The sequence below is a fragment of the Pseudorca crassidens genome, chromosome X, assembly GCF_039906515.1.
Source record: "Pseudorca crassidens isolate mPseCra1 chromosome X, mPseCra1.hap1, whole genome shotgun sequence".
Taxonomy (NCBI): domain Eukaryota; kingdom Metazoa; phylum Chordata; class Mammalia; order Artiodactyla; family Delphinidae; genus Pseudorca; species Pseudorca crassidens.
The window spans coordinates 13,576,835-13,589,635 of record NC_090317.1 but is presented as its reverse complement, the minus strand read 5'-3'; the positions used below and the strand labels follow the sequence as shown (position 1 = coordinate 13,589,635).

The 12,801-nt window shown below is 39.5% G+C and overlaps 1 protein-coding gene across 1 annotated transcript; it reads right to left on the bottom strand.

The window, feature by feature from the left end:
• Positions 1-288: 288 nt before the first annotated feature.
• On the bottom strand, positions 289-2,520 carry LOC137216411 (heat shock cognate 71 kDa protein-like). The gene is given in 3 exon segments (XM_067722405.1): positions 289-1,936; positions 1,939-1,968; positions 1,971-2,520. Coding segments are annotated over 3 exon segments (1,935 nt in total). The 5' UTR covers positions 2,461-2,520; the 3' UTR covers positions 289-521.
• Between the last annotated feature and the right edge of the window lie 10,281 nt (positions 2,521-12,801).

The window sequence follows — 12,801 nt, the reverse complement described above, 5'->3', positions numbered from 1 at the left end:
CTGTAAGATTAAAAATGTTTTATTTTTTGTGTTTGTTTTTTATGTATTATTTGTGTGAAAAGTATTATAAACCTATTACGGTACAGTTCTATATAGCTGATTGTGTTAGTTGGGTACCTAGGCTAATGTGTTTGGTTTAGTTTGGCTTGGTTTGTTAATTTATTTTTGTTTGTTGGTTTTTATATTCCATATATGAATGAAATCATATGGTATTTTTCTTTCTCTGACTTATTTTACTTAGCATAATACCCTCAAGGTCCATGCATATTGTCACAAATAATGCCTATATTTTTTTGCCAATTTTAAATACAGTTTTATTTAATACATTGCATTTTCCATTTACAATACAGTGCTTGTAAAGTGCAGTGTTATTTCCTTTCCCTGTGCACACATTCCATATTCAAGTATCAAGAATGCCCAGTTTACTTCAGCAGCTCAACTTTAAAACTGCCATAGAATTTGCTACAGATTTGGGTCCTTCAATGTTGTGTGGAACAATGCTAACCCTATGCTAGGCTGGCTTAATCAACCTCTTCAATGGTGGGCCCAGAGGAGGCACCAGCAGATGGAGGAGCTCCACCACCAGGGAAGCCCCCGGGCACTCCTCCTGGCATGCCTCCTGCGCTCTGGTACAGCTTGGTAATGATGGGGTTGCAGACTTTTTCCAGCTCCTTCTGCTGATGTTCAAATTCTTCCTTCTCTGCAGTCTGGTTCTTATCAAGCCGGTTGATTATTTCATTACACTTATCAAGAATCTTCTGTTTGTCCTCATCATTAATTTTGCCTTGAAGTTTCTCATCCTCAACAGTAGCTTTCATGTTGAAAGCATAGGATTCAAGAGAATTCTTCAAAGACACCTTATCCCGCTGCTTCTCATCTTCAGCTTTGTACTTCTCTGCTTCCTGAACCATGCGTTCAATGTCTTCCTTGCTCAAACGGCCCTTATCATTAGTGATGGTAATCTTGTTCTCTTTTCCTGTGCTCTTATGCACAGCAGAGACATTGAGGATGCCATTGGCATCAATATCAAAAGTGAGTTCAATCTGAGGAACACCACGGGAGGCAGGAGGTACGCCTGTGAGTTCAAACGTGCCAAGCAGGTTGTTATCCTTGGTCATGGCACGCTCACCTTCATAAACCTGAATGAGTACACCGGGCTGGTTGTCCAAGCAGGTTGTGACAGTCTGTGTCTGCTTGGTGAGAATGGTGGTGCTGCGCTTGATGAGGACAGTCATGACTCCACCAGTAGTTTGAATTCCAAGGGAAAGAGGAGTGACATCCAACAGCAGCAAGTCTTGAACATTTTCAGATTTGTCTCCAGATAGAATGGCTGCCTGGACAGCTGCACCATAAGCAACAGCCTCATCAGGGTTGATGCTCTTATTCAGTTCTTTCCCATTGAAGAAGTCCTGGAGAAGTTTCTGAATCTTGGGGATGCAGGTTGAACCACCCACCAAGACAATATCATGGATCTGAGACTTGTCTAGCTTGGCAGCCCGAAGGGCTTTCTCCACAGGGTCCAGTGTGCCAAGGAACAGGTCAGCATTCACTTCTTCAAATCGGCCACAGGTAATTGAGGTATAGAAGTTGATTCCTTCATAGAGGGAATCAATCTCAATAGTGGCCTGGGTGCTGGAAGAGAGAGTGCGCTTAGCACGCTCACAAGCAGTACGAAGGCGACGGACAGCCTTCTTGTTCTCACTGATGTCCTTCTTGTGCTTGCGCTTGAATTCTGCAATAAAATGGTTGACCATCCGGTTGCCAAAGTCTTCTCCACCTAAGTGGTTATCTCCAGCTGTAGATTTGACCTCAGAGATTCCATCCTCAATAGTGAGGACTGACACATCAAAAGTGCCACCACCTAAATCAAAGATCAGCACATTTCTTTCTGCTCCAACCTTTTTGTCTAAGCAGTAGGCAATAGCTGCAGCAGTTGCTCGTTGATGATTCTAAGTACATTGAGCCCAGAATAGTTCCAGCACATTTGGTAGCCTGACGCTGAGAATCATTAAAGTAAACGGGTACTGTGACAACAGCATTGGTAACAGTCTTCCCAAGGTAGGCTTCTGCTATTTCCTTCATCTTTGTCAAAACCATGGATGACACCTCCTCTGGATAGAAACTTTTTGTCTCTCCCTTGTATTCTACTTGAACCTCAGGCCTGCCTGCATCATTCACCACCATGAAGGGCCAATGCTTCTTATCAGACTGGACAAAAGCATCATCAAATCTTCATCCAATGAGGTGTTTGGCATCAAAAACCGTGTTGGTGGGATTCATTACAACTTGGTTCTTTGCAGCATCACCGATCAATCGTTCGGTATCAGTAAAGGCGACATAGCTTGGGGTAGTTCGGTTCCCCTGATCATTGACAATTATTTCCACCTTTCTGTGCTGGAAGACACCCACACGAGAATAGGTGGTGCCAAGATCAATGCCAACGGCAGGTCCCTTAGACATGGTTGCTGGAGTGCAGGCCCAGGTCCGCTGGAGGAGAAAACAGCAATCTGTAAAGCTGCCGCCACGTTCAATGAGACCCAATGCCTACATTCTTAACCACGGTTATTTACTGCCTCCCAAATAGTCCAGTTTTACCACAGCAGAGGATATATGACGGTTTGGTTTCCCATTCATCGAGAAGGTTTTTTTGATCCAGATAATAGAATGATTATGGTAAAATCTAGATGAAGGGTAAATGGGAGTCTTTGTAACTATTTCTGTAAGTGTGAAATTATTTCAAAATGAAAAATTTACAAAAAAAAGACTGCCCCAAACTATCACTATTTGTAGATAACATGATTTTATATATAGAAAACCCTAAAGACTCCACAAAAAAAACTGTTAGAATAAGCAAATTCAGTAAACTTGCAGGATACAAAAATCTATATACAAAATCTGTTGTGTATCTATACACTGATAACAAATTAGCAGAGAGAAATTAAGAAAACAATCCCATTTATAATTGCATCAAAAAGAATAAAATACCTAGGAATAAATTTAACCAAGGAGGTAAAAGACCTGTACACTGAAAAATATAAGACAGTAATGAAAGAAATTGAAGAAGACACATATAAATGTAAAGATATTCCATGCTCATGGATTGATAGAATTAATACTGTCAAAATGTCCATACAACCCAACAGACATAGAGAACAAATGTATGGATACCAAGAGGAAAGGGGGAGCGGTGGGAGGAATTGGGAGATTGGGATTGACATATATACACTATTGATACTATGTATAAAGTAGATAACTAATGAGAACCTCCTGTATATAGCACAGGGAGCTCTACTCGATGCTCTGTGGTGACCTAAATGGGAAGGAAATCCAAAAAAGAGGGGATATATGTATACATACACCTGATTCACTTTGCTGTACAGCAGAAACTAACACAACATTGTAAAGCAACTATACTCCAATAAAAATTAATTTTTAAAAATGTCCATACAACCCATACTACAGATGCAATGTAATCCCTGTCAAAATTCCAATGGTATTTTTCACAGAAATAGAACAAACAATCCCAAAGTTTCTACGAAACCATAAAAGACCCTGAATAGCCAAAGCAATCTTAAGAAAGAAGAACAAAGCTGGAGGCATCAAGCTACCTGATTTCAAACTATTTTACAAAGCTATAGTAATCAAAACAGTACAGTATTGGCATAAAAACAGCACAAAGATCAATGGAACAAAACAGAGAGCCTAAAAACAAACCCATGCTTATATGGTCGATTAATCTGTGACAAAGGAGGCAAGAAGATACAATGGGGAAGGGACAGTCTCTTCAATAAAAGGTGCTGGGAAAACTGCACAAACACATGTAAAAGAATGATATTGGACCACTATCTTACACCATACACAAAAATTAACTGAAAATAGATTAAAGACCTGAATGTGAGACCTGAAAACATAAAACTCCTAGAAGAAAACATAAGCAGTAAGCTTCTTAACACAGGTCATAGCAATGATGTTTTTTTTCTTTGACACCAAAAGCCAAGGCAATCAAAGTAAAAATAAATAAATGAGACCACATGAAACTAAAACCTTCTGCTCAGCAAAGGGAACCATCAACAAAATGAAAAGGCAACCTACTGAATGGAAGAAAATATTTGCAAATCATAAAGCTGATAAGGGGTTAATATCCAAAATATACAAAGAACTCATACAACTCAACATCAAAACAAACAATCCAATTAAAAAATGGGCGGAGGACCTTAACAGACATTTCCCCAAAAACTACATACAAATGGCCAACAGACAAATGCAAAGATGCTCAACATCACTAATTATCAGGGAAATGCAAATTAAAACCACAACGAGATACCACCTCACACCTGTCAGAATGGCTACTATCAAAAGAACAAGAAATAAACAAGGGTTGATGAGGATGTGGAGAAAAGGGAACCCCAGTGCACTGTTCATGGGAATGTAAACTGGTGCAGCCACTATGGAAAAAAGAATGGAGGTTCCTCAAAAAACTAACAGTAGAACTACCATATGACCCAGCAATTCTACTCCTGGGTATTTATCCAAAAAAAGCCAAAACCAAAAACACTGAATTGAAAAGATATATGCACCCCCATGTTCACTGCAGCATTGTTTACAATAGCCAAGACATGGAAACAACCTAAATGTTCATCAATGGATGAATGGATAAAGACAAACATGGTGTGCGTGTATGTGTGTGTGTCTCTGTGTGTATTGATATAGGTATAAAATATTGGAATATATAATGGAATATTATTCAGCCGTTAAAGAAATGAAATCTTCGGAATTCCCTGGTGGTCCAGTGATTAGGACTCCGAGCTCTCACTGCCGAGGGCCCTGGGTTCAATCCTTGGTCAGGGAACTGAAATCTCACAAGCCACACAGCGCAGCCAAAAGAAAAGAAAAACAAATGAAACCTTGCCATTTGTGACAACATACATAGACCTTGAGGGTATTCTGCTAAGTGAAATAAGTCAGACAGAGAAAGACAAATACCGTATGATCTCACTTATATATGGAATCTTAAAAAAAAAAAGAGAGAGAACTCATAGATATAGGGAACAGGATGGTGGTTGCCAGAGGTGGGGCGTGGGTGAAATGGCTGAATGAGGGTCAAAAGATACAAATTTCTATTTATAAAATAAGTCATGGGGATGTAATGTACAGCATGGTGACTATAGTTAATAATACTGTATTGCATATTTGGAAGCTGCTAAGAGAGTAGATCTTAAAATTTCTCATCACAAGAAATTTTTGTAACTATGTATGGTGACATGTTAACTAGATTGAATGTGATGATCACTTCTGATATATACACATATCAAATCATTATGTTGTACAACTATAACTAATATAATGTTATATGTCAATTACACCTCACTAAAACAAAAAAAAAAACACCAAAAATTAAAATTTGGCAAATTTGTTGAAAACGATCACAAAGGCCAGAGTGCTGAGTATTTATGTATCAGGCATGGGGCAAAACACTTTATGTGCATTGGTTCATGTAATTCCCACAGCGATGCTTTAAGTACTACAACTATCTCCAATTTACAAATGAAGAAACTGATGTTCTAAGAAATTAAGTAATCTGGCAGGGGTCACACAGCTAACAAGCAGTAGGTCCTGCACTTCAACCATGATCTAGGCTGATGCTTCTCTACTATAGCACCCTGCTTGGATATGGGGTATTGGTATTTTAAGCATATAGATGTGAATACATGATATTAACAAATATCCATTTACCCACATTCTGTGTTATCAAATCTTAATTTTAGCCCATTTTTGTTTCAGACCTCATTTATTTTTAAGAAAAAATACCCATTTCAGATAGAGTTGAGAACCCCATTGTACTCTTTCCAATCCATTCCCCATTTTTCTCTTCTTCTTGTTAGTTAGGAATACAGTATTAAAGTTCCCATGCATATTTTTAATAATTTTACACCATACATATACATCCATAAACAATGTACAATATTAGTGTATGTATTTTTCAACGTTTAACAAATGAGGTCATACCGTATCATGAGGCAACTTGGTTTTTTCACTCAACATTATGTTTTCAAGATACTAAATGGTGTCTCTGTGCAGATTTTTTAAATTACAGAATCAAATTTATCAGTTGTTTCCTTTATGATTTGTGCTTTTCTGTTTTGTCTTGTCTCGTTTTGTTAAAGAAAACTTTTCCTGTCCTGTGATCATGAAGATTTTCTCCTGGGTTTGGTTTTACATTATATGTAATAAAGGTTTAATTTTATTTTCCCTCAAATTATCCCCAATTCTACCAGAAGCATATACCGAATGATGCTTCCATCTCCCTGCTGATTTGATATCCCACATCTGACATATATCCAGGGTCCGCGCTCATCTGAGTATATTTCTGGGCTCTCTATTCTGTTCCAGTGTTTTTGCCCCTCCCTGCACCAAGCACAGTGTCTTAATTACTGTAGCTTCATAGGAAGTTTTGTTTTGTTTTGTTTGTTTGTTTTGCCTGCACTGAGCGGCTTGTGGGATCTTAGTTCCCTGACCAGGGACTGAACCCAGGCCTCAGCAATGAAAGCATCGAGTCCTAAACACTAGACTGCCAGGGAATTCCCATGTACCTTTATAGGAAGTTTTGATATCAGGTAGAGCAAGATACTCTGCTCAGTTCTTCCAAAATCTCGTAGATATTTGTCCCCTATTTTTCTATTCTCTGCAACAGTTTGTAAAAGAGGGACTATCTGATCCTGGAAGATTTGGTAAATTTCTTCTGTAAAACTGCCTGAGCCTAGTGTTTTTTAAGGTAGAACATTTTTGAATATTAACTCACTTCCACTAATGTTTATTGGTTTATGGAGGTATCTGTTTTCTTCTTGAGTCACTTTTGATAGACTTTCTAGGAAAATATTCACTTCTTTTAAGCTTTCAAGTTTACGGGCATAAAGTTGATTGTAGTTTTCTCTTACGATCACTGAAATCTCTAATTTACCAGCAGGACTGTCATATTCCCTTTTTTGTTCCTAAAATTATTTGTCTTTTCTTTGACTATTGTTGTTATTTTCTCACTGTACTCATTCCTTTTTTCCCCAAAGAACCAATATTTAAATTTTGTGGATCCTCTCTCTGATTTGTTTTCTACCAAACTCATTAATTTATTTCTGCTCTTTACAATTTCCTTCTTTCTAATTTACTTTGTTTTTCTTTTTTCTGCTTTCTTGAGTTGAACATTTAATTCATTTATTTTCAATTTGCCTTAGTTTTTAAATTAAATGTAGTTAAGATTGTAAAATTACCTTTAATTATCACTTCAGCAAGATAACACTACATCTTTTATTTTTTAATAATTTAAGGCTGACAGAAAAGCTGCAAAAATAATAAAAGAATTCTTATGTACCACAACTCAAATTCCACAAATGTTATCATATATATACACACACTTAATGGTATATATTATATATTTTTCTAAACTGCTTTGTTTGAAAGAAAGTTGCTGACATAAAGTCTCTTTTTCCCTCATATTTTAGTGTGTATTTTCTAAAAACAAGGTCATTCTTTTACACAATTACGATACAATAATCAGATATCAGGAAATTCACAATACAGTATTATAATCTATAGATCTTATTTATATGTCACCAGTTATCTCACTAATGTCCTTTATAGCAAAAGATCCAATTTAGGATTATGTATTGCATTTAGTTGTCACGTTTCTTTGGTATCCTTTAATCTAGAACAGTTCTGCATTTCTTTGTCTTTCATGATCTTGACAATTTTGAATAGTACAGGCCATGTATTTTGGAGAATATCTACCAATTTGGATTTGTTTGATTTTTCCTCATGATTAAATTCAGGTTATTTCTATAACTTTGGCAGAGATGTCATACAAATGATGTGTCCTTCTCAGTGCATCTTATCAGGAGACACATGATATCTATGTCCCATTACTGGTGATATAAATTTTGATCACGTGGTTGCAGTGGTATCTCCAGGTTTCTCCTCTGTAAAATTACTGTTTCCTTCTTTGTTATTACTAAGTGTCCTATAAAGGAAATTCTTTGCAAATATGTAAATATGCCATCTTTCAACAAAATGTAACCCACTAGTTACAGCATCTATTAACGATTATTGCCGAATGGTGATTTTCTATGATTCCGCCTACATTTATTAACATTTTCTGTGAGGAAGAGCTTTCACAAGTTCTCCATTTATTTATTTATATTGATATTTGTATGGACTCGTGGATTCACAGCAGGGTCTGGGGGGAGAGTAAGGCAGCTGGGGCACAAAATTTAAGGAGGTACTTACTCTCAGCATTGTGCAAGCGTCTTCTGAAAAGCAACATGTCTAGGGCCTTTTTTTTCCTGTCTCTGCTTCTGTTCTCATCCCTTCCCATCTAGCAGTTTTACAGTCATCTCCACCCAGCCCTACAGGTCCCTATTCCAGAGCCAGGTCTTACAGACTCAGTCTGGAGTTTCCACCCAGTGGTCATATTGTGGACTCGGCAGATCTTTTCACTGAACAAATGGGCCACTTGGCTCATACCTAGGTCATGAGGCTGTATCTGTGTCCTCCTATTTCTTAAGGCCTGTATCTTGCAAGGGATGTGGTCTCAGGTAACATTTTGCAGCTTCCTTTCATGAAACAAGGTAAAATGTTCTGTCCCCCACTCCCAGTTCTTGCTTTTAAACACTGAGCTGGTCCTGATCCCCCTTTATATGTGGAGCACATTAGCTGCCTCACCAAGGACCTAACCACTTGGCCATCATTGCCTATTACTAGATCAGGAGCCCAGCAACATTCAGCCCTGCTCACACTTGTGCTTTGCTTTTCTGTATCTGATCCATGGAGATAACTTGTGTTCTATCCAAGACCAGCTGTGTCTTTTTGTTTATCTTTTCTGTATATTATCCATCAATACTATTGTCTACAGCAGAGGAATTACCAAAGTATGTGACATCTCAAAGTATGTGTCACCTCTTATTCTTCATTCAGAGATACTTAACCTATGACTGTATAGACACATTATAAATGACCTATTACATTAGTTATGTTTTTCAAACTTCCTAATGAAATTTATATGTTCTCTCTTTATTTTATTTGAAATCTAGCTAATAATATATTCCAGTGTTAAACACAAGCTTTAGATTTCAAATAAGGGAAGCTGGAGAATTAAATGCAAACAAGATCGGACAGCTTTGTAAGAAAATTTGATTACCACTGTAAGATAAAGAAAAAGAATAAAATGAAGGAATTAGTCCTACTAGATATTACAGATTGAGCTTTTTGCTTCTGTGTCAAATACATAAGAGAGAGGGGCTATTTTTATCTACGTATGCATGTGAATTTTGTTTCATTAGCAATTATGATAATGGATCTGCTCACAGAGGAGAGGGTAATTGTCCATTTACTCAGGCTCTAACCAACTTTAAAATTAATTATGTGGCATATAACATATGTTTAATGATCAACTAATAAACTCATTTTAAGAAAGGGCTGGAGGCTGGCATTCTAGGATTTTTTACTGTGGGCTGAATATTAAAATCAAAGGCAGGTTCCATGTTTTGAATTCCTAAGTTCATTCTCTCCAGGGTCTGATTTATGTACCAAATAACTGACATGGGTTTGTGGTGGAAACATTCAGTTCTAGCTACCTAAGACAAATGACTAACTACCCTGGACAGCAACTACATGAACAGACAACCTCCTTTTAATTAAATATCAGACTTAGTATCTATAACATTCATGCCACTTCAGAAAACATAATGGAAATGATGAAACTGCAAGTCTTTTGGAAACACAGACTAAAAGGTTGTAAATATGAAACTCAATCTTCCATTTTAGAACTCATTTTCATATATACTCAAATCCCTTGCTTTATCTCAAAATTTTTCATTTCAATAGTTACAAAATGGAAAGGCTTTGGGAGATATGAAATCAACATGCTGAATGCTTAAAGAATGATAGATATAGACATTACAAAATTGGAGTCAATGTCTTACAGTCTAACAAAAGCCTGACAAAAACTACACTGCACATGATAGATAATTTTCATCTTCAAATCTGTTTTACATTTGACAACAGAATATTCTGGCTAAGGAAAGATGTTTTTTCCCTCAACAACCTAGTCACTGTCTTACACTTAACATCATTATTTCCCCCTTTCCCAATCTCTCTTGTCACCATCTCAGGCTGGGTCCTTATCACCTCGTGCATGGATTACAACAGCCTCCAAGCTGGTCTCGCTCTTTTTCATGAAAAAAATAGGGGCTCCCATTTACGGCATGATTACTATGGGTCAGGCACTGGGCAGAGCATTTCATATATTTCGTCTTGTTGACTCCTTACAGCACTCCTATGAGACACATACATTCTATTATCAGCTTCATCTACAGCTGAGACAGTTGAGGGTCAGGAGAGAGAGAATGCCTTGCCTGAAATCACACAGCTAATCAATGACAGCGCTCAGCTTCAGACTCAGGCCTCTGGGGCCCATGCCTATTGCCCTGTGCTTGGAGTAGAGAAATAGTTGTCTTTACTCACTCTAGGTCCTGCCACTCAATTCATCCTTGCAGACCAATGCCCGAAAATCTTCCTGAAACACAACTCTCGTTATCTCCTTTCTGCATTCTCAGGAAATCTGACTAACTCTCCACTGTCAATTTAACAGAGTCCCAGAATTTCTGTAATCTGGGCCCAGTGGACCCCTCTGATATTACTGTGTATTCTCTGTAAAAACAATGTCTCTCTTTATGGTCCATGGGCCAGGCGTTTGTTGATGCCATTCACCCACATCTGGCTACATCATCTCTTGCTAGCCTTTGTTTCAATGTCTACAAACTGGGGATCATGATATTGTTCTTGTGAGAGTGAGATTTTTAAATAAATTTATTTTATTTTATTTATTTTTGGCTGCCTTGGGTCTTTGTTGCTGCACGCCAGCTTTCTCTAGTTATGGCAAGTGGGGGCTACTCTTCATTGTGGTGCACGGGCCTCTCATTGCGGTGGCTTCTCTTGTTGTGGAGCATGGGCTCTAGGTGTGCAGGCTTCACTAGTTGTGGCACGTGGGCTCAGTAGTTGTGGCGGATTCTCAACCACTGCACCATCAGGGAAGCCCCAAGACCGAGTTTTAATGGATGAAAGTCCCTAGTGCAAGGCCTGGCATACATATAGCAGGCTCTAAAGAAAAGGAGGCACTGTCTATTCACGTCTCATCCCTCCTTCAAAAATGCACTTCCTGCCTCCTCTTCCATGGGTATGATGGGGGAGACCTTCAAGATGGCAGAGGAGTAACACGTGGAGATCACCTTCCTCCCCATAAATACATCAAAAATACATCTACATGTGGAACAACTCCTACAGAACACGTACTGAACACTGGCAGAAGACCTCAGACTTCCCAAAAGGCAAGAAACTCCCCATGTACTTGAGTAGGGCAAAAGAAAAAAGAAAAAACAGACAAAAGAATAGGGATAGGACCTCCCCTCTGGGAGGGAGCTGTGAAGGAGGAAAGGTTTCCACACACTAGGAAGCCCCTTCACTGGTGGAGACTGCAGGTGGCGGAAGGGGGAAGCTTCAGAGTCACAGAGGAGAGCACAGCAACAGGGGTGCAGGGGGCAAAGCAGAGAGATTCCCACACAGAGGATTGGTGCTGACCAGCACTCACCAGCCCGAGAGGCTTGTCTGCTCACCCGCCGGGGTGGGCGGGGGCTGGGAGCTCAGGCTCGGGCTTCGGAGGTCAGATTCCAGGGAGAGGACTGGGGTTGGCTGCGTGAACACAGCCTGAAGTGGTCAGTGCACCACAGCTAGCCGGGAGGGAGTCCAGGAAAAAGTCTGGACCTGCCTAAGAGGCAAGAAACCATTGTTTCCAGGTGCGTGAGGAGAGGGGATGCAGAGCACCACCTAAACAAGCTTCAGAGACGGGCGTGAGCCGCGGCTATCAGTGTGGACCCCAGAGACGGGCATGATATGCTAAGGCTGCTGCTGCCGCCACCAAGAAGCCTGTGTGCGAGCACAGGTCACCCTCCACACCTGCCCTCCCGGGAGCCTGTGAAGCCTGCCACTGCCAGGGTCCCGTGATCCAGGAACAACCTCCCCAGGAGAACGCATGCTGCGCCTAAGGCTGGTGCAACGTCCCACCGGCCTCTGTTGCCAGTCTCACCCCACATCCGTACCTCTCCCTCCCCCCGGCCTGAGTGAGCCAGAGCCCCCGAATCAGCTGCTCCTTTAACCCCATCCTGACTGAGTGAAGAACAGACGCCCTCAGGCGACGTACACGCAGAGGTGGGTCCAAATCCAAAGCTGAACCCCGGGAGCTGTGCGAACAAAGAAGAGAAAGGGAAATCTCTCCCAGCAGCCTCAGGAGCAGTGGATTAAATTTCCACAATCAACTTGATATACCCTGCATCTGTGGAATACCTGAATAGACAACGAATCATCCCAAAATTGAGGTGGTGGACTTTGGGAGCAACTGTAGACTTGGAGTTTGCTTTCTGCATCTAATTTGTTTCTGGTTTTATGTTTATCTTAGTTTACTATTTAGAGTTTATTATCATTGGTAGATTTGTTTAATGATTTGGTTGCTCTCTTCCTTTTTTTAAAATATATAGATATATATATTTTTCCTTTTTCTCTTTTTATGAGTGTGTATGTGTATGCTTCTCTGTGTGATTTTGTCTGTATAGCTTTGCTTTTACCATTTGTCCTAGGGTTCTGTCTGTCCATTTTGTTTTGTTTTGTTTTGTTCTTGTATAGTTTTTAGCATTGTTATCATTGGTGGATTTGTTTTTTGGTTTGGTTGCTCTCTTCTTTCCTTTTTTTTTTTTTTTTTTACTT